The following is a 27,635-nucleotide window of genomic DNA, read 5'->3' as shown; positions in this document are numbered from 1 at the left end:
CACACAAACATCACACACACACATACATCCACTACACACATATAGACACATACACATACATCACACTCACACACATACATCACACATACATATACAGACACACACACACACACACAGACAGACGTGACTGGGCTACAAAGTGAGGCCACACACAGAACTGAAGCAGGAACAGGCACGGAACGATAGACAAAGAAACAACACGGACAAAGGGGCTGGGAATAAATGACAAAGTGAGTGGAGCGAGAGGTGAGAGTGGAGAGAGGAGACAGAGAGGGGTGGGAGAGAAAGCAGTGGGAAGAGAGGAATGGGGAGAGGAGTGGGGAGAGGAGTGGGGAGAGGAGTGGGGAGAGAGTAGTGGGAGAGAGTAGTGGGGAGAGGAATGGGGAGAGAGGAATGGGGAGAGAGGGAGTGTGGAGAGAGTGGGGAGAGAGTGGGGAGAAGAGTGGAGAGAGGAGTGGAGAGAGGAATGGGAAGAGAGGAGTGGGGAGAGAGAGGAGTGGTGAGAAATGAGGAGAAAAGAGGGGGAGAGGAGGGGAAGAGAGGATGAGTGCTAAGAGAGAGGAGAGGGGAAATTGAACTAGAAAGTTATAAAATGGAATGAAAATGAGAGGAGAGAAGGACAGGGGAGAAAGTGAGATGAGAGAGAAGAAATTGAGAGCGGAGAGGGGTGGAGAGGGGAGGAAAGGAGAGGTGACAGTTGCTAGAGAGGGAGGGGAATGGAAAGAGGGGTGAGGGAGAGGGAGAATGAGGAGAGGGAGAGGAGAACAGCGAACAAAACAAAATGAAAGGAAAAGTGAGAGGAGAGGGGAGGAGAGAGTTAGAGGCAGGGAGTAAGAGAGGAGAGGAGAATGAGAGAAGAGAGTAAAAGATAACGAGAGAGTGAGAGAAAGAGGGACAGATGAAAACATGTGAGAGATAGAAAGTAAGAGAGAGGTGAAGAGGAGTGAGAGGGAGATATGAACGTGTGTGAGAGAGAGAGAGCATGAGAGGGAGAATGGAAATAAAGTGAGGTGAGAGAGAGAGAGGGAAAGGTACAGAGAGTGAGAGTGAGGAGAGGAATGGTGAGAGACAGTCAGAGAAAGAGGAGAGAGAGATGTGTGTTTGTGAGAGAGGAAAAGAGAGAGGGGGAGGGTGATAGATAGAGAGAGGATAGATAGATAGGGTGCAAGGGGTGAAAGAATGAGAGAGATATGGGGGGGGGTGAGAGGAGCGAGAGAGAGGTGGAGTGGGAGAGAGTGAGAGAGACAGAGAAAGTAAGAGCCAGCGAGTGAAGAGAAATGAGATAAAGAGGGGCTGAGAGCGGGAGAGGTAGATGGGTGAGAGACACAGGGAGTGAGAGAGAGCGAGAGGGCGAGAGAGGGAAGGAGGGGTCGAGAGAGGGAGGGAGAGAGAGAGAGGAGAGAGAGAGGGGGGAGAGAGGGAGGGGGGGAGAGGGAGGGGGGGAGGGAGAGGAGGAGGGGGGGGAGAGGGGGGGAGGGAGAGAGAGGGAGAAAGGGAGAGAGAGAGGGAGGGGGAGAGAGGGAGGGGGGGAAGGAGAGAGAGAGAGAGGGAGAGGGGGGGGGGGAGAGAGGGAGGGGGAGAGAGGGAGAGGGGGGAGAGAGGGAGGGGGGAGGGGGAGGGGAGGGGGGGGAGAGGGGAGGGAGGGGGGGGGAGTGGGGAGCTGCCTTTGGCAGGCTCGGCGCCGTGTCCGGGGCAGCGCTGACTGACACAAGTTGGAGAGGGTGATTGGCGGCTGTGAGACGCTGGCGGCTTTGTGGGGAAGCCCGGGGGCTGGTCTGTGGCGGCGGGGAGGGAGCTGCTAAATACTGTGCCATCCATCCACGCAGCACACCACACCCGCCTGCCCGAGTGTGAGAGAGTGTTGTGTGTGTGTGAGCGAAGTACAACAGCACACACGCTCACTCTCCCTATCACTCTCTCCTCTCCCACTCCCTCCTGTGTGTGTGTGAACACACTCTCTCTCCAACCCTCTCCCTCTCTCTATCTTTCTCTCCCACTCCCTCTCGTGTGTGTGTGAACACTCTCTCCCTCTCTCTATCCCACTCACTCCCGTGTGTGAGTGAACACTCTCTCTCCTCTCTCTCCCTCACCTCTCTCTCCCTCTCTCCATCACCTCTCTCCCCTGTCCCTCTCTATCTTTCTACCTCTTCTCCCACTCCCTCCCAGGTGTGTATTTCCCTCTCTCTGTAACTCTCTTCTTTCGCTATAACTTCTTTCTCTTGCTCTCTCCTCTCTGTCTCTCTCTCCCTCTGATCTCTAACTCTCTCGCACACTCTTCCTCTCTCCCCTCCCTCCCTCCCTCCCTACCTCAGTCTCTCTCTCTCTCTCTCTCTCATTCACTCTCACCCTCCCGTGTGTCTCAGTGTCTCTGACCTCTGGCCAGCGCCGGGCGGGGAGAGTCAGTGTCCGTGGGGCCGGCGCCAGGAGCGCGGATCCCGGGCGAGATGCGGCGTTTGCCGGCGCCGGCTTGGTCGCTGCTGCTGCTGCCGCTGCTGTCGCTGCTGCTGCTGCTGCTGTGCCCGGGACGGGCCGAGGAGTACGAGTATTACAGCTGGCAGTCGGACCACCTGCAGGCCGGCCGCTTCTACACTAAACAGCCGCAGTGTGTGGACATCCCGCCCGACCTCAGACTGTGTCACAACATCGGCTACCGCAAGATGCGGGTGCCCAATCTCCTGGAGCACGACTCCCTGCCTGAGATCAAACAGCAAGCCAGCAGCTGGGTGCCTCTCCTGGCCAAACAGTGCCACCCCGACACGCAGATCTTCCTCTGCTCCCTCTTCGCCCCCATCTGCCTGGACCGCCCCATCTACCCGTGTCGTTCCCTCTGCCAGGCCGTGAGGGACGGCTGCTCGCCCGTCATGGGCTCCTTCGGCTTCCCCTGGCCCGACATGCTGAGATGCGATCGCTTTCCCCTCGACAACGACCTCTGTGTCTCGCTGCAGTCTCCCGGGAGCCCCGTCACTCAGCCTCCAGGTACGGGGAGGGGAGGGAGGGGGGGGTTTGAGGGGGGGGGGGGGGGGGAGGGGAGGGGGGGAGAGGGGGGGGGGGGGGGGGGGAGAGGGAGTAGTAGGGGTAGGGGGAGGGGAAGGGGGGGGTCAAAGATTCAAGTAGTCCAGAGCGTTTGATTACCAAATGTCTTGAGAGCCAGAGGAATATGCTTTAGATGAAGAGGGGAGGGGGTGATAATGGAATGGGGTTACTTTTGACAGGTGAAGTTGCACAAAGGGTGGTGGGTTTATGGAACGAGCTACAGGAGGAGGTAGTTGAGGCACGTACTATGCCGATGTATAAGAAACATTGGGACAGGTACATGGATAGAGGGGTAGAGGGGTATATATGGGCCAAACGCAGGCAGGTGGGACTAGTGTAGATGGGACATGTTGGCCGGTGTGAGTAAGTTGGGCCGAATGGCCTGTTTCCATGCTGTAGTCTAAAAGGACACAGTGTGCTGGGGTAACTCAGTGGACCAGACAGCATCTCTGGAGAACATGGCTTGGTAACGTATCAGGGTCGAGACACATCTTCACACCTGTCCTTTTATGTATTAAACAGCATCTGCAGTTCTTTGTTTCTACCGTGTGTTTAATTGTCATATGTGCCCAAAACTGAACGGTGACATTCTTACAGCGTTGAAGCAAGTCATTAAAACGGGCAGAAACGCGGAATTGCAGATGCTGGTTTACAACCACAAAAAAGACACAAAGTGCTGGAGTAACTCTGCGGGTCAGGCAGCATCTCTGGAGAAGATGGATACATGACATTTTGGGTCAAGACCCTTCTTCAGACTGGTTCTGCAGAATCTGAAGTGACCCAACCTGAAACATCACCTATCCATGTTCCCCAATGATACTGCCCAACCTGCTGAGTTACTCCAGCACTTTGTGTCTTTTTGTTTACAATGAAATTCTTACTCGCAGCAGCATAACAGGTCTGTAAATAAAGTGGAAATGAACTGCAGGTGCTGGTTTACAAAGAAAGACAAAATAGTGGGGCCAGGCAGCATTGCAGGTGAACATGGATAGGTGATGTTTCAGGCTGAGACCTTTATTTACCGTAAACACAATATCCAGGTAACACAATAGAAAAAGAAAGTTCAATTAATTTATAAAAAACAATATTAGTGCAAAACAAAAGGCTGAAGTCCTTAGTGCAACCAAGACAATGCATAGTTTGTAGTAATATGGTGTTTGGAGTTCAAAAGCCTGATGATTGTCAATAAGAAGCTGTTCCTGAACCTGGAGGTCACGGTTTTCAGGCTCCTGTACCTTCTTCTCGATGGAAGCAGTGAGATGAGAGCGTGGCCAGGGTGTTGTGGGGCTTTGATGATGCTGGCAGCATTTTGAGGCAGAGCCTCCTGTAGATCCCTTGGATGGTGGGGAGGTCAGTACCTGTGATGGACCGGGCAGTGTCCACCACTCTCTGTAGTCTCCTTTGTTCCTGGGTATTTGGGTTATCGATCCAAGCAGTCTGTGGGCTCTCTGCCATACACACCTGTAGAGGCTCGATAGAGTATTTGTCGACACACCAAATCTCCTGGGTGTTGTGAGCTAGTAGAGGCTTTCTTTATGGTCAAAGATACGTCTGCTCAGGAACTTGAAATTGTTCCAGGTGGAATTGTTTGGAAACTGGGATGGTCGTTCGGAGACGAACAGAGAGGAAACAACACAGAGGGAAGGAGGAGGAGAGAGGGAGGGAGGGAGAGGTAGAGAATGGGAGGCAGAGGTTGGGAAGTGAAGGTGGGAGAGGGGGAGGGAGAGATCGGGACGGAGGGAGAAATGTAGGGGGGGGGGTGCGAGAGAGTGGGTGAGACGGGGAGGATGAGAGGGAGATGGAGATTGGGGGAGGGAGAGGGAGATAGGAAGGGAGAGGGAGAGACAGACAGAGGGAGAGGCAGAGAGAGAGATAGATAGAGAGTGAGAGAGACAGAGAGAGCAAAAGAAAGAGAAAGAGAGACAGAGAGACAAAGGGAGAGGCAGAAAGAGAGGGACAAAAGGTGGGGCAGAAAGAGAGACAAGAAGAGAGAGAGATACACGGAGTAAGAGGGAGACAGACAGAAACAGATAGAAAGTGAGAGTGAGAGACAGAGAGGAAGAAATAGAAAAAAAAGTGAGACAGAGGCAGACAGACAAAGCAGCAGAGACGGGCAGAGTGTGAAAGAGTGACTTATCAGAAGAGAGAAGGGAAGGTTAGACATAATGAAGGGGAACGGGTCTGAGGGAGATGCTGTTTTACGAGTCCAGTTGGAGTAATGCAGCAGTTACTGAGGCATGGTAGACCTCGTTTTAAGCATGATTTGTTGCACTTTGGTCTCTCATTCCTTTCTTTATGTTGGCTACGAATAAGTGAGTTGCCAGGAATTGAAAAGTCTGCTTGCTGCAGCTCCTGTACGTTCAGTGCCCAGTCACTCCTGTAAATCCTCTGGTGTAACGGGCAGTTTGCTCCACTTGTGTGAGTTTCAGTGCTTTGAGGAAAGCGTCAGAGGTTCCCAGTCGCTTGCCCAACTACTACCCCTCCACCTTGCTGAAGATCCTTCAAATTCTTCGGAATCAGGGTGGCGCAGTCATAGAGCTGCTGCCTCACAGCGCCGGAGACCCAGGTTCGATCCTGACCACGGCTGCTGACTGTATGGAGTTTGTACGTTCTCCCCGTGACCGTGTGGGTATTCTCCGGATGCTCCGGTTTCCTCCCACACACCAAAGACGTACGGGTTTGTAGGTTAATTGGCTTCTGTAAAGTTTTAAATTGTTCCTAGTGTGTAGGATAGAGCTACTGTACGGGGTGATCGCTGGTCGGCACGGACTCCGTGGGCCGAAGGGCCTGTATCTCTAAAGTCAGGTCAGTCTGAAGAAGGGTCCTGACCCAAAATTTTTGAGGCTGGTACTATCCCAACGTTTAATAAATATTTAGGCAGGTACATGGATAGGACAAGTTTAGAGGGATGTAGGCCAAATGCCGACAGGTGGGACTAGTGTAGATATGGCATGTTGGTTGGTGTGGGCAAGTTCGCTGAAGGTCTGGTTTCCACAATGTATGACTAATTATCTAAGCTCGTCCCATTTTCCCACGTTTGGCCCATAACCCTCTAAATCTTTCCTGTCCATATCTGTCTAAAGCTTACTCTGTCCAAATGTTTTTCAAATGTTGCTATTGTACCTAACCATATAACCATATAACAATTACAGCACGGAAACAGGCCATCTCGGCCCTACAAGTCTGTGCCGAACAACTTTTTTTCCCCTTAGTCCCACCTGCCTGCACTCATACCATAACCCTCCATTCCCTTCTCATCCATATGCCTATCCAATTTATTTTTAAATGATACCAATGAACCTGCCTCCACCACTTCCACTGGAAGCTCATTCCACACCGCTACCACTCTCTGAGTAAAGAATCATATTACCCCTAAACTTCTGTCCCTTAATTCTGAAGTAATGTCCTCTTGTTTGAAAACCTGCTGCCTTAACCACTTCCTCGGGCAGCTCATTCCATTTACTCATTCCTCTCTGTGTTAAAAAGTTCCCTCTCAGATTTAAATAAAATCCTTCTGCTCTCACCTGAAACCCATGTCCTCTGATTCTACTACCCTTGGTAAAAGGCTCTGTGCATTCACCCTATCTATTCTCCTCATGATTTTATGCACCACTATAAGATCGCCCCTCAGCCTTCTTCACTCCAAGGAATAGAGTCCTAGCCTGCCTAACCTTTCCCTGTAGCTCAGGCCCTCGAGTTCTTGCAACATCCTCGTGAATCTTCTCTGCACTCTTTCCAGCTGACTGGCATCTTTCCCAAAGCAGGGTGATCAGCGTGGCCTCAGTGACATCTGTACAAGTGTAACATAATGTCCCAACATCTAGACTCAACACCCTGACTGATGGCCAGTAATACAAAAGTCCTCTTCATCACCCTACCTACCTGTGATGTCGCTTTCAGCGAATCATGTACTCGAAGAAATAGCATCTGCAGTTTGCTGTGTCAAACTACTTGTACTCCTTAGATAGACGCAAAGTGCTGGAGTAACTTAGCGGGTCAGGCAGCATCCCTGGAGAAAAAGGATGGATGACGTTTCGGGTTGGGACCTTTCTTCAGACCCACAAAGTCTCTGGAACAAAAGGGCGGGTGACTTGTACTCCTCGATTCCTCTGCTCTACAACACTCCCTGGGGCCTGCAGTTGATTGTGAGGATCAAAGGCATGTTTGAACGTTGACAAAAAGCAGAAGATAAGCAGAGAAAACTGGGGCAGAACGACGAGAGAGGTACATCCTACCTCCAGTTCACCGTCCCCCCCCCTGACCCCCTGAAGAAGGGTTCTGACCTGAAACGCCACCTGCCCCGTTTCTCCAGAGATGCTGCCTGTACTGCTGAGTTACTCCAGCATACTCAGATGAGGAGGCAGTGAAGAGGATTTCAGGTGGATTGTTAAAATGGAGGAACAAGTGCCGAGCTCTGACATTCCTTTTACACTGGTTGTACATTTCAACCAAACGACATCTAAGGACAGAGTAATATTCTTGCCTTGGCGTTGTGTTATTTTGCTAGATTTAAGATAACAGTGTCTTAATATTTGCACTAAGCTCAATTTAATTAAGTCCCCTGATATAATCTTTCCAGGGATTTATGACTGAGTGGTTCAGGCATTCATTTATGAAAATTCGATTGAGTCTTAGACCAAAGGTCTTCCCCGTCTGCCCTGTCATGACCAAGGGGTTCCTGAGACCCCGCAGAGAGGTTGGAAGGAGAGCAGGAAATCGGGCTGTAGACGGAGCACTGAGAGAATGTTCCCACACTGAGGGCGGCACGGCAGCGCAGCAGGTAGAGCTGATACCTCACGGCACCGGACCCCCGGGTTTCATCCTGACCTCGGGTGCTGTCTGTGGGTGGATATTATGCCTTCTCCCTGTGACCACGTGGGTTTTCGCTGGGTGCTCCGGTTTCCTCCCACATCCCAAAGACGTGTGGTTCTTTTAGGCTAATTGGCCCTCTGTAAACTGCCTCTTAGTGTGTAGGGAGTGGGATGACATAGAACTAGTGAGAATGGGGGATCAATGGCCGGTGTGGACTCGGTGGGCCGAAGGGCCTCTTTCCACAGGTACATGGATAGGACAAGTTTAGAGGGATATGAGCCAAACACAGGCAGGTGGGACAAGTTGGTCAGTGTGGACAAGTTGGGCCGAAGGGCCTGTGTCTGCGCTAATGTCCCTTGACATTATGTTCGACACAGACATTGTGGGCTGAAGGGCCTGTTTCTGTGCTGTTCTATGTTAACCTTATGCACCTAACTTGGTCCTGGATAGGCTGTGGTTCTAGGGGTATAAAGAAGATCCATTGTAGAGTGAAGTTTAGGTAAAGAGTACAAAGCTTAGTTTTGCATACTAGCTAATCATATCGGATAATACTATACATACATACATACATACATACATACATACATACATACATACATACAATCAAGTCAAACTCAAGTACAATAGATAAAGCAATGGGGGAGATACAGAGTGCAGAGTATAGTTCTCAGTATTGTAGTGCATCCAATGTCCGCAATGGGGTAGAGGTGAATCGGACAGTACCCTAGCTTGTGGAAGGACCGTTCAGAAGCCTGATAACAGAGGGAAAGAAGCTGTTCCCGAGTCTGGTGGTGCGCGCGTTCAAGTTTCTGTACCTTCTGCTGGACGGGAGCGGGTGGAGGAAGGAATGACCGAGGTGGAACAAGTCTTTGATTATGTTGGCTGTTGTTCTGAGGCAGGGTGAAGTGTCGATGGTGTCAATGGTGGGGAGTCTGGTCTGTTTGATAGGCTGGGCTACATCAAACAACTCACTGCAATTAATTGAGAGATATAAAATTCTGAGGAACCTGGAGAGTAAATACAAGCGAGAGCCTTGGAGAGTGTCACAGAACAGAGAGATCGAGGAGTACAGGTGCATGGTTCCCTAAATGTGGTGAGTCAGGTAGACAGTGTGATGAAGAAAGCATCTGGCACACTTGCCTATGATGTTTAGTTTAGTTTAGTTTATTGAGGTATTGTGTATTGAGGTATTGCGTCCCATCCAGTCAATGGGAAGACTATACATCATCAAACAGTCCACATCGTACGTATGAAGGGAATAACGTTTAGTGCAACATAAAGTCCAGTAAATTCCGATTATAGATAGTCCGAGCGTCTCCAATGAGGCAGAGGGAGCTCAGGAACACTCTCTAGTTGGTGATGGGACAGTTCAGTTGCCTGATAACAGCTGGGAAGAAACTCCTGAATCTGGAGGTGTGCGTTTTCACACTTCTGTACCTCCTGTCTGATGGGAGAGGGGGGAAGAGGGAGTGACCAGGGTGAGACTGGTCCTTGATTATGCTGGTGGCCTTGCCGAGGCAGTGTGAGGTGTAGATGTAGTCAACGGAAAGGAAGGTTGGTTTGCGTGATGGTCTGGGTTACGTCCACAACTCTCTGCGATTTCTTAAGGGTCTTGGATGGAGCTGTTCTCAAACCATGCTGCGATGCATTCTGTTGATAAATTTGAAAATTCAAATTGTGGGCGGGGAGGGTAACTCGGGTGGCTGCGAGCATCCACTGGGACTGGACAGCGGAACCGACCGTCACCTCAGCGCCTTTTGCCGGCCACGGTAACCTTTGGCACAGGCGCAAAGGTGGAGGTGGTATTTAGCGGGTAGTTGCTGGACGGAAGGCTGGCTACTCCTACCCGGGCTCGCTATCTCTCTCTACTAGTCCCGGGGCAGGCGACCAGGGAACTGCAGCTGGGCCCAGCGCTCACAGGTGACCTGGGCGCTACAGCCAGTCCCGGGGCACACAGGCGATGTTGACGACCCCTGGACTAAACCAAACCCTTGATCCTGTCCCGCCATCCGTTTTGCAAAATGTAGCAACTTAAATCGGGGGTGTGTCTTTGACGCAGGTGCGTCTTCATTGCCGGGAATATATGGGTACATGTTCTGTTGTCCTGCACCAAGTAAGAATCTCATTGGTCTGCCTGGGACATATGATAATGAAACACTCTTTACTCTATTCTTGTCAAGGTGGGCTGAAGGGCCTGTTTCTGTGCTGTACATCTCTGTGAATCTATGACATGATGTTATGTTCATGAACTTCAGAATGGGCTTATCAGGCAGACAGTACAGATCTACAAGGACAAGGACGAACAGACTAAAAAACAGTTTTTACCCCACTGCTATAAAAGCACTAAATGTAGCCGCCAAGGAACGCAGGGGCGATACAGACTAAGGGACTGTGGTAACTGTGAAATCGACAGAAGGATGGAGGGTTGGGTGTGTATGCGTGCTTTGTTCGTGATATTTATTTAGTTGTTTATCTTTAATATTTTACCTTGTATGTATCGTTAGCTTTTAGAAATGTTTGAATGCTGCACTGACTGGCTGACATTTTAAATTTCGTTGTACATGGTTCATGTTACAATGACAATAAAGAAACTATTCTACTATTCTATTCTAATGGTTGACTCCTGTTCTTACTTCTCTGTCAACAGTACAAACTCTAAATGGCGTTATGTTTCTCCTCTTGTCCCCCACTCCCTTCCCTGCAGTCTCGAAGATCTGTCCACCTTGTGACAACGAGATGAAGGCGGACGTTATTCTTGAGCACTACTGCGCCAGCGAGTTTGGTGAGTCTCTAATCTATGGTTTAGCTTAAGAGTTAAAGCATGGAAACAGGCCATTCAGCCCACCGAGTCCACGCCGGCCATCGATCACCCCGATACTAGTTCAATCTTCCACACTCAGCACAATTCACAAAAGGCAGTTAATGTACAAACCTGTACGTCTTTGGAGTGTGGGAAGAAACTGGAGCACCCAGGAGTCAAAGGGAGAACATACAAACTCCGTACAGACAGCACCCGTAGTCAGGATCGAACCTGGGTTTCTGGTGTAAGACAGCAACTCTACTGCTGCCACTGTGCTGACCTAATCTGCTCAGCTATCCTCCATGTTGGCACTTAAAGGTCAAGGCACGTTTCTTGTAGACACCAGGAACCGCAAATGCTGATTTACAAAAAAAAGACGCAAAGTGCTGGAGTCTTGGTATACAGGGTCTCGACACAAAACATCCACCATGCCTCCATGAATGCTGCTGGAACTGCTAAGCTGGTGATAGTCATGCAGCACGGAAACAGGCCATTCGGCCCAACACATCCATGCCCAGACTGTCACACCAAAGATCAAAGGGTAGCACGGCAATGTAATCATTTGCAAGAGGCGGTTCATAAGTCATTGGAGCGGAATTAGGTCATTCGGCCCATCGAGCCTACTCCGCCATTCAATCATGGTTGATTTATCTTTCCCTCTCAACCCCATGCTCCTGCCTTCACCCCATAACCCTTGACACCCTTACTCATCAAAAACCTGTCAATTCAAGGAAGCATTCGTAGCACATTTTATTGCGGAGACAGTTGTGTTTATCTTATCGAGTGTGCCGGTGCCCGGAATTAAAGATTACCGAATTAAAGATTAATTTAAGCAACATTTGTACAGCACTTATCAATGCAAGGGTGTCCGAGTACCAAGTGCAATCACGAGCTGCAGCCAACACCATAAATAGTGATGAGGGGGTGTTGTGTGTGGGACCCACTAATTATCCACCAACATTAACCCCAACATACAGAGCGGGACAGTACAGGAACAGGCCCTTCGGCCCAGCACGTCCATGCCAACCTTTATGCCCATCCACACCTATCCCTTTAGCACGCATTAAGACAATGCTTCTGTGCCTTGCTTATTGAAATCATGTCTAAATGCCTCTTAACTAGTTTATTTTTAGTTTAGTCTTAGTGATCAATAAAGTAATAGGGAATAGGAGTAGAATTAGGCCATTCGGCCCATCAAGTCTACTCCGACATTTAATCATGGCTGATCTATGTCTCCCTCCTAACCCAATTCTCCTGCCTTCTCCCCATAACCTCCCACTCCTGTCTGCATGGAAACAGGCTCTTCAGCCCATCTAGTCTGGACTGGCCGACTAGTGATCGCCTAATTATATTCTACACAGTCAGTACAATTTACAGAAGCCAATTAACCTACAAACCTGCACGTCTTTGGGATGTGAGAGGAAACTGGAGCACCCCAAGAACACCCACGCGGTCACAGAGAGAACGTACAAACTCCGTACAGACAACGCCCGTGGTCAGGATCGAACCCGGGTCCCTGGCACCGTGAGGCAGTGGCTCTACCTGCTGTGCCACCGTGTGCCGATGAGCTGGTGATTGTATCTCGATTCCACCACCTCCTCTGACAGTGCGTTCCAAATATCAACCACTCTCCTTATAAAAAAACTCAGGTCCCTTTGAATCTGAAGAAGGGTTTCGGCCCGAAACGTTGCCTATTTCCTTCGCTCCATAGATGCTACTGCACCCGCTGAGTTTCTCCAGCATTTTTGTGTACCTTCCCTTTTAAATCTCCTTCCTTTCACCTTAAACCCACGTCCTCAGATGCACAGAGTAGGGGATTTGAGGACCAGAGGACATAGATTCAAGGTGAAGGGGGAAAGATTTACTAGGAATCTGAGGGGTAACTTTTTCACACAAAGGGTAGTGGGTGTATGGAACAAGCTGCCAGATGAGGTAGTTGAGGCTGGGACTATCGCAACATTTAAGAAACAGTTAGATAGGTACATGGATAGGACCAGTTTGGAGTTATATTGGTCAAGCGCAGGCAGGTGGGACTAGTGTAGCTGGGACACGTTGGCCGGTATGGGTAAGTTGGGCCGAAGGACCTGTTTCCACACTGACTATGACTCTATGACTCTTGTTTTTGATAGCCCTACAGGTAGGAACTTGTACTACTTTCGCTATCTGTGCCTCCTGTAATTGATATTCCTCCATCAGATCACCTCTCAGCCATCTTCACACCAGGGAGACACAAGCCTGGGGAGGCACAGTGACGCAGTCATGGAATTGCTGCCTCACAGCGCCAGAGACACAAGTTCAATTCTGACCACGGGTGCTGTCTGTACGGAATTTGTCCCTGTGACCGTGTAGGTTTTCTCCCGGTGCTCCTGTTTCCTCCCACATTCCAGAGACGTACAGGTTTATAGGTTAATTAGCTTCAGTAAAAAAATTGGTGTGTAGAATATTGCTGGTGTATGGGATGATCCGTGGTCAGCAGAGACTCGGCGGGCCGAAGGGCCTGTTTCCGCGTTATATCCCTAAAGTCTAAAGCCCGGCCTCTCTAATCTCTTCCCACTACTTAAGGCCATCAATCCAAGCACGATCCTGGTGAATCATCTCTCCAGTATCACTCTCTCCAGCTGAATCACATCCTGGAGTTAGGACCAGGCAGAAGTTGTAATTCGGAACAAAAAAAAATCAAAGTACTGGAGGAACTCAGCGGGTCGAGCAGCGTCTGTGGAGGGAATCAACCGTGAACGTTTCAAATCGAGTGTGTACACTCTCAGTCCTGGATGCAGGGTCTCGACACAAAACATCCACCCTCTCTCTGCCTCCACAGTTGCTGCTTGACCCGCTGGTAATGCCCCTGTCCCACTTAGGAAACCTGAACGGAAACCTCTGGAGACTTTGCACCCCACCCAAGGTTTCCGTGCGGTTCCTGGAGGTTGCAGGTGGTTGCCGGAGGTTGCAGGCAGTGGAAGCAGGTAGGGAGACTGACAAAAACCTCCGGGAACCGCACGGAAACCTTGGGTGGGGCGCAAAGTCTCCAGAGGTTTCCGCTCAGGTTTCCTAAGTGGGACAGGGGCATAAGTCAGGGCACCGAAATAGGCCCTTTGGCCCAAGTTGTCCATGCCGATAACAATTCCCCATCCAAGCTTGATTTGGTTTGAATTATTGTCATTGTCTTCAATGAAGAGACAACAAAATTATTTTTCCCTTACAGTCATACAAAAAAAAAAATTAAAAAAAACACAAACACAGAACACAGTAGTCCACAACACAAACATCCTCACAGCAGCACCAAAGTTCCCTACTGTGAGGGAAGGAACCAAAGTCCAGTCAACCTCCTCGCCGATGTCCCCCAATGTTCACCCGTGGTCGGGGCCTCCCGAGCACCCAGTAGTCGCCACTCCGGTCGGCCCGATGTTCAGGCCCTCTCGCCGGGATCCTCTCGACGAACCACCTTCCACCGGAGTCCGCGGCTCCCGATGTCCACTGGCCGCGCTGGGCGGAGGGAGATTCGCGCTGGCGAACCCCGGCAAAGGGTCCCAGGACTCCGCGATGTTAAAGTCAGCGCCGCCCGCGTTGGGAGCTCCGCGATGTTGGAGCAGCGGCCCAGCACTCCGGAGCTCAAAGCGGCGATCCCAGGAAGGCCTCGCCCGCTCCGCAATGTTTCCAGCGCCTCGCCACCGCTGCTGAAGCTCAGGTCTGCTCCCGGCAGGAAAGGCCTCGCCAATCCAGCTGGTAGGCCGCGAGGGGGGACAAGGACGCCACTTGGATAATAGCCGCATCCTCGCCAGGAAGTAACTGAAAGATGGTTCCCGTCTTACCCTACCCCGCTTCCCCCCACATAAAATACCCCCCAAAAAAATGCAACTATTAGCCCCATATCCTGCTAAATCTTTCCTATCCCTGTACCTGTCCAAGAGTCTTTTAAATGTTGTTATTGTACCTGCCTCAACTACCTCCTCCCACAGCTCGTTCCATATGCCTACCGTCCTCTGGATGGAAAAAGCTGCCCCTCAAGTTGCTATTAAACCTTGTCCCTCTCTCCTTTAACCTATGTCCTCTAGTTCGTGTTTCCTCTACTCTGGGTACAAAAAAACTCTGTGCATTCACCCTATGTATTCTCCCCCTGATTTCACACACCTCTACAAGATCACCCCCTCAGCCTCCTGTACTCCAAGCCTGCCCAACCTCTCCCTGTAGCTCAGGCCCTGCCGTACAGACAATGTCCTTGTAAATCTTATCTGCACTGGTTCCAGCTTAATGACAATCAGCAGTTCCTCCAGCAGTCTGTTCTTTGCTCCAATGTAAACACTGTTGTTATTAAGACCAGCGCTGCCAGCACACAGGGAGAACGAGAACGAGACCACCCCAAAGAGGAAGTTTCAGTTGCTTGTGCGTAAGTCCATTTCCCATTCTGCCGTAAGTAAACCACAAAGTGCCGGAGTAACTCAGCGGGTCAGGCGGCATCTCTGGAGGACATGGATAGGCGACGTTTGTCCCCCTTGCAGAGCTTGAGAGGTGCCATTGGTCTCCGAGTGTCTCCGAGCTTAATTTTGTTTAGTTTGGGGCTACAGTGTGGAAACAGGCCCTTCGGCCCGCACCGACCGATAATCACCCACGCGCTAGTTCTATCCTGAACAGTAGGGATATTGTTACAGAAGCCAATTAACGTACAGACCTGCGCGTCTTTGGAATGTGGGAGGAAACCGGAGCACCCGGGGAAAACCTACCACGCGGTCACAGGGAGAACGTGTAAACAACGTAGAGACAGCACCCGCAGTCAGGATCGAACCTGGGCCTCTGGTGCTGTGAGGCAGCAACTCTACTGCTGCATCATTGTGTCACAACATCTTTTGGTGATTTTAAGTGTGTTTAGTTTAGTTCAGTTTAGTTTACATTGAGGGTTGTGGCTCACAACTAGATTTGCCGAGATGCACAGTCTGAGAGACTCGTGCAAGAGGAGCAATAGGCAGAAAATGTGGCGATCAGATGTGCAAGTTCGGTTTCATTTGATGGACGTATAACGTGGGCTCAACTGCAAAAGGATTCCATATGTAGCCAAGTCGGGGAAGTGGACAAAGCCAGGCACAGACCACATCCGAATTTACGATCAAATACTCCACTTCAAGACTGAGATCCCACGGATAAGGCCAGCTCACCACCACGCTCGTTCACACCGACACGATCGTATTTTCCATCTTTTGGTCTTGCTAAACTGTGTCAGCAGTTTAGTTTAGTTTAGTTTAGTTTGTTGTCATGTGAAGGACCAGCAGACGCTGAAAATCTGAAATAAAAACACAAATCTCTGGAAATACTCAGCAGGTCAGGCAGCATCCTTGGAGCAAGAAGCAGAGGTCATTTTGTTTAGATTATTGTCACGTGTACTGAGGTACAGTGTAATGCTTTTATGTTGCGAGCTACTCAGTCAGCGGAAAGACCATTCATGATTACAATCAAGCCGTCCACAGTGTACTGATACAGGATAAAGGGAATAACGTTTAGTGCAAGATAAAGTCCAGTAAACTCTGATTAAAGATAGTTTGCGGGTCTTCTATGAGGTAGATAGTAGCTCAGGACCACTGTCTAGTTGTTAGTGGTTCAGTTGTCTGATAAAAGCTGGGGAGCAACTGTCCCTGAATCTGGAGGTGTGCGTTTTCACACTTCTGTGCCTTGTGCCGAGTGGGACAGGGGAGAAGAGGGAGTATTCAACAGAGTGTTTTATTGTCAGATGTCCCAAAATGGAACAATTACATTTTTAGTTGAAAGAAGACTGACGCAGTGACGCAGCGGGTGGAGCTGCTGCCTCGCAATGCCAGACACCCGGGTTCCATCCTGGCCTTGGGTGCTGTCTGTATGGAGTTTGCATGTTCCCCCTGTGACTGTGTGGGGTTTTTCTCCCTGTGCTCCGGTTTCCTCCCACTGTCTAAAGATGTGCAGGTTTGTAGGTAAATTGGCTTCTGTAAACTGTTTCTAGCGTGCCCTGTAGAATTACTGTCAACAGGTGATCACGTGTCGACGCAGACTCGGTGGGCCAAAGAGTCTTTTTTACACCACATTTTATCTCTACAACTAAAACTGAAGACTAAACCTGGACATGACAGTTTTGAGCAAGTGTAGGAGCATCTGGGAAGTGCCTGGGCTGATAACGCCTCTCATTGTTTCCCTACTGTATATGTAGCCCTTGTGATCTAAGCTTGCCATACAGATACTGTTAGCAAGACCAACGTCATTGCCAGCTGCCATCTCCCCGGGGATTCAATGAGGAGTAATCATCGACTGATGTTTTGGGTCATTTTAGACATACAGCGTGGAAACAGGCACATCGGCCCACTGACCCCGCTCCAACCTGTCGATCACACTAGTTTTAAGGGGTTGGACAGGCTAGATGCAGGAAGATTGTTCCCGATGTTGGGGAAGTCCAGAACAAGGGGTCACAGTTTAAGGATAAGGGGGAAATCTTTTAGGACCGAGATGAGAAAAACATTTTTCACACAGAGAGTGGTGAATCTGTGGAATAATCTGCCACAGAGGGTAGTTGAGGCTAGTTCATTGGCTATATTTAAGAGGGAGTTAGATGTGGCCCTTGTGGCTAAAGGGATCAGGGGGTATGGAGAGAAGGCAGATACAGGATACTGAGTTGGATGATCAGCCATGATCATATTGAATGGCGGTGCAGGCTCGAAGGGCCGAATGGCCTACTCCTGCACCTATTTTCTATGTTTCTATGTTTAGTTTAGTTTATTGTCATGTGCAGTGAAAATCTTTTTTTTTAGTGCGTGCTATCTAGTCATTGGAAAGTCTGTGCATGATTACAATCAAGCCGTCCACAGTGCACAGATACAGGATAATGGGAATAATGTTCAGTGCAAGATAAAGTCCAGTAAAGTCTGATTAAAGATAGTCTGACGGTCCCCAATGAGGTAGATGGGAGGTCAGGACCGCTCTCTAGTTGATGACGGGATGGCTCAGTTGCCTAATAACAGCTGGGAAGAAACTGTCCATGAATCTGGAAGTCACAATCCAAAACATCATCTATCTATTTCATTCCTCAGACCCACTGAGCAACATCGCCTGTCCATTCCCTCCACAGCTGCCTGACCCGCTGAGATCATCCAGCACTCCAGTGTTCTGCTGAAGATTTTAGCAATGCTGTTCTTTGTGTCTCTGTTCTTCTGTCTCCAAAATCAAATCAAATAAATCCAAGTTTGGGAAGGAATGAATGTCATGCTGCCATAACTATCCTAATCATGCCAACCATCCCGATTCCAACAGTGGCAATGATCTGGCCTCACAGCGCCACAGACCTGGGTTCCATCCTGACCTCTAGCAGTCCGAAGAAGGGTCTTGACCCGAAATGTCACCTATCCATGTTCTACAGAGATGCTGCCTGACCCCACTGAGTTACCCCAGCACTTTGTGGCTTTTTAAGATTAATATTTTAGTTTAGTATAGTTTATACAATATGGAAACAGGCCCTTCAGCCCACCAAATCCACGCCGACTAGTGGTTACCAATGCACTAGTTCTACCCTACACACTAGGGACAATTTACAGAAGCCAATTAACCTACAAACGCACACGTCTTTGGAGTGAGGGAGGAAACTGGAGCATGTGAAGAAAACCTACACCGTCACAGGGAGAACGTGCAAATTCTGTACAGACAACACCCTGTAGTCAAGATCGAACCTGGGCCTCTGGCACTGTGAGGCAGCAACCACTGGTTGCTACCACTGGCCACTGTGCCGGATTCTTGCAGTCTGAAGAAGGGTCTCGACCCGAAACATTGCCTATCCCACGTTCCCCAGAGATGCCGCCTTGTCCGCTAATTTACTCCAGCACGTTGTGTCTTTTTAAGATTAATATCTGAATGGACAAAAGATCAGTCTGGCCAAAGATGGCAAATTTGATATTAGTAAACTAAATTGTTTTTTAATAACAGTTCAGTTGTTTCATGTCACAAATGTTAGCTATTTATGACATTTATTTTTTAACTTGAATTTAATTACCAAAATGCCTTTGTAGGATTTAAAACACATGTCAGCAGATATGAGTCTTTGGATTATTGATCTCGTAACACGAGGCAAGGGGTAGCACAGCTAGTAGAGCTAGTTAGTCTCACAGCTCCAATGACCCAGCCTCAGGTCTGTCGTGTGTGAAGTTTGCACGTTATCCCTGTGACCGCATGGGTTTTCTCCGAGTGCACCATTTCCCTCCCCCAAATCCCAAATACATACAGGTTTGTAGGTTAATAAGACTTTACTTTGGATTTTAGAGATACAGCGTGGAAACAGGCTCTTCGGCCCACCGAGTCCGCGCCAACCAGTGATCACCCCGTACACTAACACTACCCCACACACTACGGACAATATAGAATAGAAGCAAGGCAATAAACCAACAAACCTGTTCGTCGCTAGAATGTGGGAGAAACCGGAGCACCCGGAGGAAACCCACATGGTCACAAGGAAACGTATATACTCTGTACAGACAGCACATCTAGTCAGGATTAACCCCGGGTCTCTGGCGCTGCGAGGCAAGCAGCTCTACTGCTGTGCCACCGTGCCACCGTGCCACCCTGAGTTCAGGCCTGTTGAACCTCTTCTGCATTCCCACGGTAGCACGCTCCCAGTGAACGTTACAAACAGGGGGGGGGGAGGGAAGGAGAGAAGAGGAGGAAACAAAGGAAGTCTGAATGGCAAGTGGGACTAGCATGGTGGGGCATCTTGGTCAGTCTGGATGAGTTGGGCCGAAGGGCCCGCGTTACCAGCCGTACGACTGTGTTCACCCAGTCTGGTGTGGTTTTAGTTACTGCTCTGATCACCCGCAGTTTGTGAAAAGCCCGTTTTCCACATAAAACTGAGAATAAAGTGGAATAAAATGCACGAAAACCCCCCACTCAGAAAGAGCATCAGCTGGGATGGATTTGGAAAATGCCCAATGTGCAATACCAAAGTGATGAGCAGCCTTAACCACACCGCAGGCAAGGCCCCAGGAGTGAGTTCTCCAGATGCTGGAAGTGATGTCCTGAATTGTTGGCTCCCTGCTCTATCCAAACAATGCATCAAGGCACCAGAGAGGTCCATTTACTGGTATTTGATCTTGAATGAAAGTGCACTGCTTGTGATTAAAGAATAACTAACCCATCTTTATTAAGCAACTCGAATGTAGAAGAGATGGATGTGGACAATCGAACCTGACCGCAAGCTGCGCTAGAGAGAGGGTGGTTTATTGGAGGGTAGGACGAGAGGGTGAGCTGGAGATCGAGAGAAAGAGTGAGAGTGGGGCAGAGAGGAGAAGAGAGAGAGGGAGAGAAAGAGAGAGAAAGAGAGGAGAAAGAGATAGAGAGAGGACAAAAAGTCAGAAAGCAGTTGAGTTAAAAACAAAGAATGCTAGAGAAAGGAGAAAGAGAGTGCCAAATATAAAATATAGAGAGGACAGAGAGGAAAGAAGGGAGAGAGAGAGAGAGAGAGAGGGAGAGAGTGCCGGATATACAAGTAGAGAGAGGCAGAGGGGAGAGTTTAGTTTAGTTTCATTGTCACGCGTACTGAGGTGCAGTGAAAATCTTTTGTTGCATGCTATCCAGTCAGCGGAAAGACGGTACTTGATTTTAATCGAGCCATCCGTAGTGTACAGATACATGATAACGGGAATAATGGGAATGTTTAGTGCAAGATAAAGTCAGTGAAGTCCGATCAAAGATAGTCCGACAGAGATTGAGGAGAGAGAGAGAGAGCTAGAGAGAATAGACTGAGTTCCATATATTTTAAAAAAAGAGGGCAGAGAGAGAGTGAGAGAGAGTGAGAGAGAGAGAGTGAGAGAGAGAGAGAGAGAGCGAGAAATGTGTTTAAGAAGGAACTGCAGATGCTGGAAAATCGAAGGTACACAAAAATGCTGGAGAAACTTAGCGGGTGCAGCAGCATCTATGGAGCGGAGGAAATAGGCAACGTTTCGGGCCGAAACCCTTCTTCAGACTGATGGGGGTTGTGGGGAGGGGTGCGGGGAGAAGAAAGGAAAAAGGAGGAGGAGGAGCCTGAGGGCTCAGGGAGAGATAGGACGGGGAGGAGACAGCAAGGGCTAACGAAATTGGGAGAATTCAATGTTCATGCCCCCAGGATGCAGACTCCCCAAGCGGAATATGAGGTGCTGTTCCTCCAATTTCCGGTGTTGCTCGCTCTGGCCATGGAGGAGACCCAGGACAGAGAGGTCGGATACGTAATGGGAGGGGGAGTTGAGGAAGTGCTGAGCCACCGGGAGGTCAGGTTGGTTAATGCGGACCGAGCAGAGGTGTTCGGCGAAACGATCGCCCAACCTTCGCTTGGTCTCACCACTGTAGATCAGCTGACATCTAGAGCAGCGGATGCAATAGATGAGGGAGAGAAAGATGGGGAGAGAGAGAGAGAGGGAGAGAGAGAGCTGGAGAGAGGTAGAAAGGTTTCGGAGGGATACCTGGAGTTCAGGATGTAGGCCGTCAAAGGCACAGCCTCTGATGATGAAGCAATATCAACGGGGAAATAAAGGTATGAAGAAGGTTCTAAGATGGGTCCAGATCCGAAATGTCATCTGGTTTATGTTTCATGTTGTTGTGTATCGATGTACAGGGAAAAGCTTGGTTTTGTTTACCATCCCATCACATCAGATAATACCGTACATAAAAACAATCAAGTCAAACTCGTAAAATAGGTAGAGCAAAGGGGAAGATACAGAGTGCAGAACATAGTTCTCAGCAATGTAGCGCATCAGTTCCAGAGACAAAGTCCAATGTCCGCAATGGGATAGAGGTGAATCGGACAGTACCCTAGCTGATGGAGGACTGTTCAGAAGTATGATAACAGAGGGGAAGAAGCTGTTCCTGAGTGGTGGTGCGCACTTTCAAGCTTCTGTACCTTCTGCTGAATGGGAGCAGGGAAAAGAAGGAATGACCGAGGTGGGACATGTCTTTGATTACATTGGCTGCTTTTCTGAGGCAGTATGAAGTGTAGATGGAGTCAACGGTGGGAAGTCTGGTCTGTGTGATGGACTGGGTACATCTCTCTGAAACAGGCCCTTCAGCCCATCTAGCGATCACCCCGTACACTAGCACTATCCCACACACTAGGGACAATCTACAGAAGCCAATTTACTGTACCTATAAACCTACACATCTTTGGCATGCAGGAGGAAACCAGAGCACCCGGAGAAAACCCACGTGGTCACAGGTTGAATGTATGAACACCGTACAGGAAACCCCCTTAGTCAGGATCGAACTCAGGTCTCTAGAGCTGTGAGTCACAACTATACCGCTGCGCCCCCCCCTCCCCCGTGCGGCCCCATCTTGGGTTTTTGGGCAGAGCTGTTCCCAATCCAAGTTGTGATGCAACCCGGACAGTATGGTGCATCTGTAGAGGTTGGCAACAGTCATGTATGCCTGAATTTACTCAATCTCCTGTGATGCAACTTGACACAATGCTTTCCATGGACTTGGGTTGTTCCGAAGGAGAAATGCCCCAGTATCATGATGCCGGGGACTGACATAGAGCGTTGGACGCCCCCTCACTCCGACCTCGGTCAACAGTTCAATGGTGCCTTATTTGTCGCATATGCAAACGGACAGGGAAATTCTTTCTGCATGTTTACACACGCGGGCACCGCAAGGTTTTGGGGCCATTTCCTAATTTCCTAACCGCTCGGTCTACTGGAGCGGTTCCGAATCCCGATAAGCCCCAGGTTCCTGCAGAGCCTTCCTGAGTTGCCTTTGACCAGATCGGCCCGCGAACTGGCCTCCCTCTCCACACCCTGGTTCACCCTTCCACCGGCCTTTGCTCCTCGTGTCTGACGTCTCCAGTGGCCCTGTGGTTGTGGTGCTGATCTCACAGGGAACAACAGAGCAGCGTGGGGTAACGCTAGTGTGCACGGGTTGATCCCTGCAGCCGACTGACTGTCTCCATGGAAGCGCGGATCAGGAATCTCCCTGATGTTTGTGGAATGTGGATCACACGTTATGAGCTGGTTGTGGTTGGGTCACTGTGGCTCGTTGTGTTATTCTTGCCAAGGAAGCTCAGGATGGGGGGGATTTGTCTGCATTTAATCCGTGGTATGTTGGGCTTACTGATGGAAAATTGGAGTCAAGCTCTAACACAGTTGGTGAAGCTGTTCCTTGCTTCAAACATTCAGGCAACAGCAAGGAACCAGAAAGAAAGTCTTAGAATCATAGGCGTTTAAGAAAGAACTGCAGATGCTGGAAAAATCAAATGTAAACAAAAAATGCTGGAGAAACTCAGCGAGTGTTGCGTACAGTTTTGGTCTCCTAATCTGAGGAAAGACATTCTTGCCATAGAGGGAGTATAGAGAAGGTTCACCAGACTGATTCCTGGGATGGCAGGACTTTCATATGAAGAAAGACTGGATAGACTCAGCTTGTACTCGCTAGAATATAGAAGATTGAGGGGGGATCTTATAGAAACTTACAAAATTCTGAAGGGGTTGGACAGGCTAGATGCAGGAAGATTGTTCCCGATGTTGGGGAAGTCCAGAAATAGGGGTCACAGTTTAAGGACAAGAGGGAAGGAAGTCTTTAGGACCGAGATGAGAAAATCATTTTTTACACAGAGAGTGGTGAATCTGTGGAATTCTCTGCCACGGAAGGTAGTTGAGGCCAGTTCATTGGCTATATTTAAAAGGGAGTTAGATGTGGCCCTTGTGGCTAAAGGGATCAGGGGGTATGGAGAGAAGGCAGGGATGGGATACTGAGTTGGATGATCAGCCATGATCATATCGAATGGCGGTGCAGGCTCGAAGGGCCGAATGGCCTACTCCTGCACCTGTTTTCTATGTTTTCTATGGTTCTATGAGTGAGGCAGCATTTATGGAGAGAGGGAATAGGCGACGTTTCGGGTCAAGACCATTAAGAAGGCCAGGTGGGGATAGACACAAAGTGGTGCAGTAACTCAGCGGGTCAGACAGCATCTCGAGAGAAACAAGATGGGTGAGGTTTTGAGTCGGGATTCTTCTTCACACCCTTCAAGTCTAGCTCTACACAGGAGTGTGTAGGAAGGAACTACAGATGCTTGTTTACATCGAAGATAGACACAAAATGCTGGGGTAATTCAGCGGGTCAGGCAGCATCCTTGGAGGAAAGGAATGGGAGACGTCACCCATTCCTTATCTCCAGAGTTTGCGACCTGACCCGCTGTGTTACTGCAACATTTTGTGTCTGCCTTGAGTCCTGCAGGAACCCGTACATGGAGCAAAGTGCTTCTCCCTACGGACGCTGTTCATTCTGTACTCATCCCTAAACGCTGATGAGCTGACCATCTGTGTATCGTTGTTCCAGAGCCTTTGTTGCGCACAAGTTGTTCCTCATGTTCCCAACACCAACCACACGTTGCTTGGGGACATTCTGACCTCATTAGAAACCGCCCGCTGTAGGAATGCAAGTTCTTCATTTTCATTCACTAAGGCGATGCGAAAAATACTGCGATGGGGGAACTATTCTACGATAGACACATCACTGACGGTGTGAGGGGGGTTGGAGGGAACGCCAGGAATGAGAGGTGATCCCAGAACAAAACCCGGAAACTGAAGAAAGGTCTCGACCCAAAATGCCACCCATTCCTCCTCTCCAGAGATGCTGCCTGTCCCGCTGAGATACACCAGCATTTTGTGTCTACACCGGAAACTGATAGATGGACCTGAAAAGGGTCCCAACCCAAAACCTCTTCTGTCCATCCCCTCCACAGATGCTGCTTGGCCCGCTGAGTTCCTCAAGCATTCTGTGTCCTATTCTACAATAGTTCTTCAAAGAAGACTATTTCAATGGTTCCAGGGTAGCAACACACACACACACACACACACACACACAGTTAAACAACCTGGGGTGGTGCAGTGGTGCAGCGGTAGAGTTGCTGCCTTACAGCGCCATAGACCCACGTTCGATCCTGACCTTGAGTGCTGTCTGTGCGGAGTTTGGACGCTCCCCCACGCGAAATTGCTCCAGATTCCTCCCACATCCGAAAGACTTGCAGGTTTGTAGGTTAATTGGCTTCTATACATTGTATATTGTCTCTAGTGTGTAGGGGTGAGAGTGTAAGGGGTGATCACTGGTGAGCAGGACTCAGTGCGCTGAAGGGCCTGTTTCCACTCTGTATCTCCAAACTAAACTTCTTTTGACCTCTCAAGCCATTCCCTGGGTTTCTTTGTTTAAACTGTGTGGTCCCACACTCCTTAACTCTTCCTGCCCTTCTCTTCATTCCTGCCTCTGTTGTGGTGCCGTTTCCCAAAGCCATATCAACCACATCTGCTGTATCTCCCTGATCTCATTACCTTCATGTCTTCAAAGGATTCTGCCTTGATCTTGTTCTTGATTCTCCTACTCTGGGAAAAAGTCTCTGTGCATCCATCCAATCTACTCCCCTCATGATATTACACATTTCTCTGCCTGTGATGTGGCCACAAGTAACGCAGCGGGTAGAGCCGCTGCCTCACAGCGCCAGAGACTCGGGTTCAATCCTGACCACGGGTGCTGTCTGTACGGAGTTTGCACGTTCTCCGTGTGACTAGATGGGTTTTCTCCGGGCGCTCCGGTTTCCTCCCGCATTCTAAAGGCGTGCAGGCTTGTAGGTTAATTGGCTTCTGTAAATTGTCCCTTGGTGTGCAGGATAGAACGAGTGTAAAAGCGATCGCTGGCCAGCACGAACTCGCTGGGCCAAAGGGCCTGCTTCCACGCTGTATCTCTGAACTAAACTAAACAAAAACCCATGCAAACTGCCGCAGAACTCAAGAGAGACATCTCACTTTCCCTCTATTTTGTCACTGTTCTCCGTGAGCTGCTGTGCATCATAGAAACATAGAAAGTAGGTGCAGGAGGAGGCCATTCGGCCCTTCGAGCCAGCACCGCCATTCATTGTGATCATGGCTGATCATCCCTATCAATAACCCGTGCCTGCCTTCTCCCCATATCCCTTGACTCCACTAGCCCCTAGAGCTCTATCTAACTCTCTCTTAAATCCATCCAGCGACTTGGCCTCCACTGCCCTCTGTGACAGGGAATTCCATAAATTCACAACTCTCTGGGTGAAAAAGCTTTTTCTCACCTCAGTCTTAAATGACCTTCTCTTTATTCTAAGTCTGTGGCCCCTGGTTCTGGACTCACCCAACATTGGGAACATTTTTCCTGTATCTAGCTTGTCCAGTCCTTTTATAAATGTATATGTTTCTATAAGATATCCCCTCATCCTTCTAAACTCCAGTGAATACAAGCCTAATCCTGTACTAAAACCTCAGTGCTTATTCCTTGCTGGGTCTACGTAGCAACTGTCTGCACCGTAACATTTGATTCGAGCCTGTGGTGCACTCCCAGGGACATTTTGATCTATAGGTGGCAACTACCATCTCCACCATCGACTCCATCTACACTTCACGCTGCCTTTTGAAAGCAACCAACATAATCGAGGACCACTCACACCCCGGTCATTCCCTCGTCTCCCCTCTCCCGTCGGGCAGAAGATAGAAAAACTTGAAAGCGCGTACCGCCAGATTCGGAAACAGCTTCTTCCCTACTGTTATCAGACTAGTGAATGGTCCTCCCATAAGCTCGGGAGTAGTCCTGATCTTCAAGAGTCAAGAGTGTTAATTTGCCACATGCGTTGGGGATGAACAATGAAATCCTTTTGCTTGCTGCAGCTTTACAGGTAAATGAACGCAATAACCCACAAATAAATGCACAATCATCGATAATACTAGATATTAACAATCAGTGACAAGACCATAATAGTGCAGAACCACAGAACATAGTGCAACGCAAACCCATTGTGGATGGCTGCTGAGGCAGGGTTGTGGTGACAGTTGTGTGGTCTGATTCAAGAGCCTGATGGTTGATCTTCCAACCAACCTTATTGTGCATTGTGCACTTTTTTAACCTGCACTTCCTCTATAACTGTAATGCCACAATGCTGTAATACTATATTCTGCACTCTGGTATTTTTCTCTTTGTGCTACCTATTGTACTTGTGTATGGTTTGATCGTACTGATGTATGGCAGAATTTAACCGGATCGCACGCAAACAGAATGTCCCCACTGTGCCTCGGTACAGGTGACAATAATACACGGATGCTGATGTTGTACAGATATTACATGAGAGACCCATCCTCCCACTTCTTTCAATGAAAGGGTTGGACGGTTAATGATTGTGCGCCTTGTCTTTGCAGCGCTGAAGATGAAGATCAAGGAGATAAAGAGGGAGAAGGGCGATCGCAAAATCATCTCCCAGAGGAGGAAGAAGGTGCTGAAGATGGGGCCTTTAAAGAAGAAGGATCTCAAGAAGTTGGTTCTATTCATTAAAAACGGAGCGAGCTGCCCGTGCACCCAGCTGAACAATCCTAGCAGCAGCTTCCTCATCATGGGCCGTAAGTGGGACAACCAGTTTCTCCTCACCGTCATCCACCGGTGGGACAAGAAGAACAAGGATTTGCGGCATGCCTTGAAGCAGATGAAAACCTACCAGTGCCCCACATTCCACCACATCTTTCAATGACTGCTCTTGGGCCAAGGACTCCGTTTAGGATAGACACACGCAAGCAAAGTCACAGCAATTCCTTTTATGGCGTCTCTGTTATAAAAATAATCACGCATGGTTTCTGCCAGCCTTATCCAATGACCTTGTCCATACATAGCAATTATTCTATAATCTCTCTAGTGCCGATAACCTGATGGAATGGAACGTGAAATCCTGCTTTAAATGGACGTGATGGATGAATGGATACTTAAGGACATTTAGGGAGCGATTGAAAAACACAGCACGGAAACGGGCCCTTCGGCCCATCGAGTCCACGCCGGTTCTATGCCATCCCACTTTCTCACCCACTCCCTACACACTAGGGAACGATTTACAGAGGGCCAATTAACCTACAAACCTACCGTCTTTGGGATGTGGGAGGAAACCAGAGCACCCGAAGGAAAGTCATAGAGATAGAGAGAGTTTTTGAGAGAGTTTTTTATAACGTCACATTTCTCTCTGTCCCTCTCCTCTCTC

General features: G+C 49.3%; 1 protein-coding gene across 1 annotated transcript; it reads left to right on the top strand.

The window, feature by feature from the left end:
- The first annotated feature begins 1,669 nt into the window (after positions 1-1,669).
- On the top strand, positions 1,670-27,579 carry sfrp5 (secreted frizzled-related protein 5). The gene is made up of 3 exons (XM_055647092.1): positions 1,670-2,976; positions 10,550-10,627; positions 26,812-27,579. The coding sequence occupies exons 1-3, from the start codon at positions 2,445-2,447 to the stop codon at positions 27,135-27,137; spliced, it is 936 nt and encodes a 311-aa protein (XP_055503067.1). The 5' UTR covers positions 1,670-2,444; the 3' UTR covers positions 27,138-27,579.
- The last annotated feature ends 56 nt before the right edge of the window (positions 27,580-27,635 follow it).

This window comes from Leucoraja erinacea, chromosome 15 (assembly GCF_028641065.1).
Source record: "Leucoraja erinacea ecotype New England chromosome 15, Leri_hhj_1, whole genome shotgun sequence".
In the NCBI taxonomy this organism is placed as follows: Eukaryota; Metazoa; Chordata; class Chondrichthyes; order Rajiformes; family Rajidae; genus Leucoraja; species Leucoraja erinaceus.
This window is presented reverse-complemented; position numbering and strand designations above follow the sequence as displayed.

Coding starts and splice junctions, on each gene's coding strand:
- sfrp5 (XM_055647092.1), top strand. CDS start 2,445: ATGCGGCGTTTGCCGGCGCCGGCTTGGTCGCTGCTGCTGCTGCCGCTG. Junction 2,977..10,549: donor CCCCGTCACTCAGCCTCCAG/GTACGGGGAGGG, acceptor CCTTCCCTGCAG/TCTCGAAGATCTGTCCACCT. Junction 10,628..26,811: donor CTACTGCGCCAGCGAGTTTG/GTGAGTCTCTAA, acceptor TTGTCTTTGCAG/CGCTGAAGATGAAGATCAAG.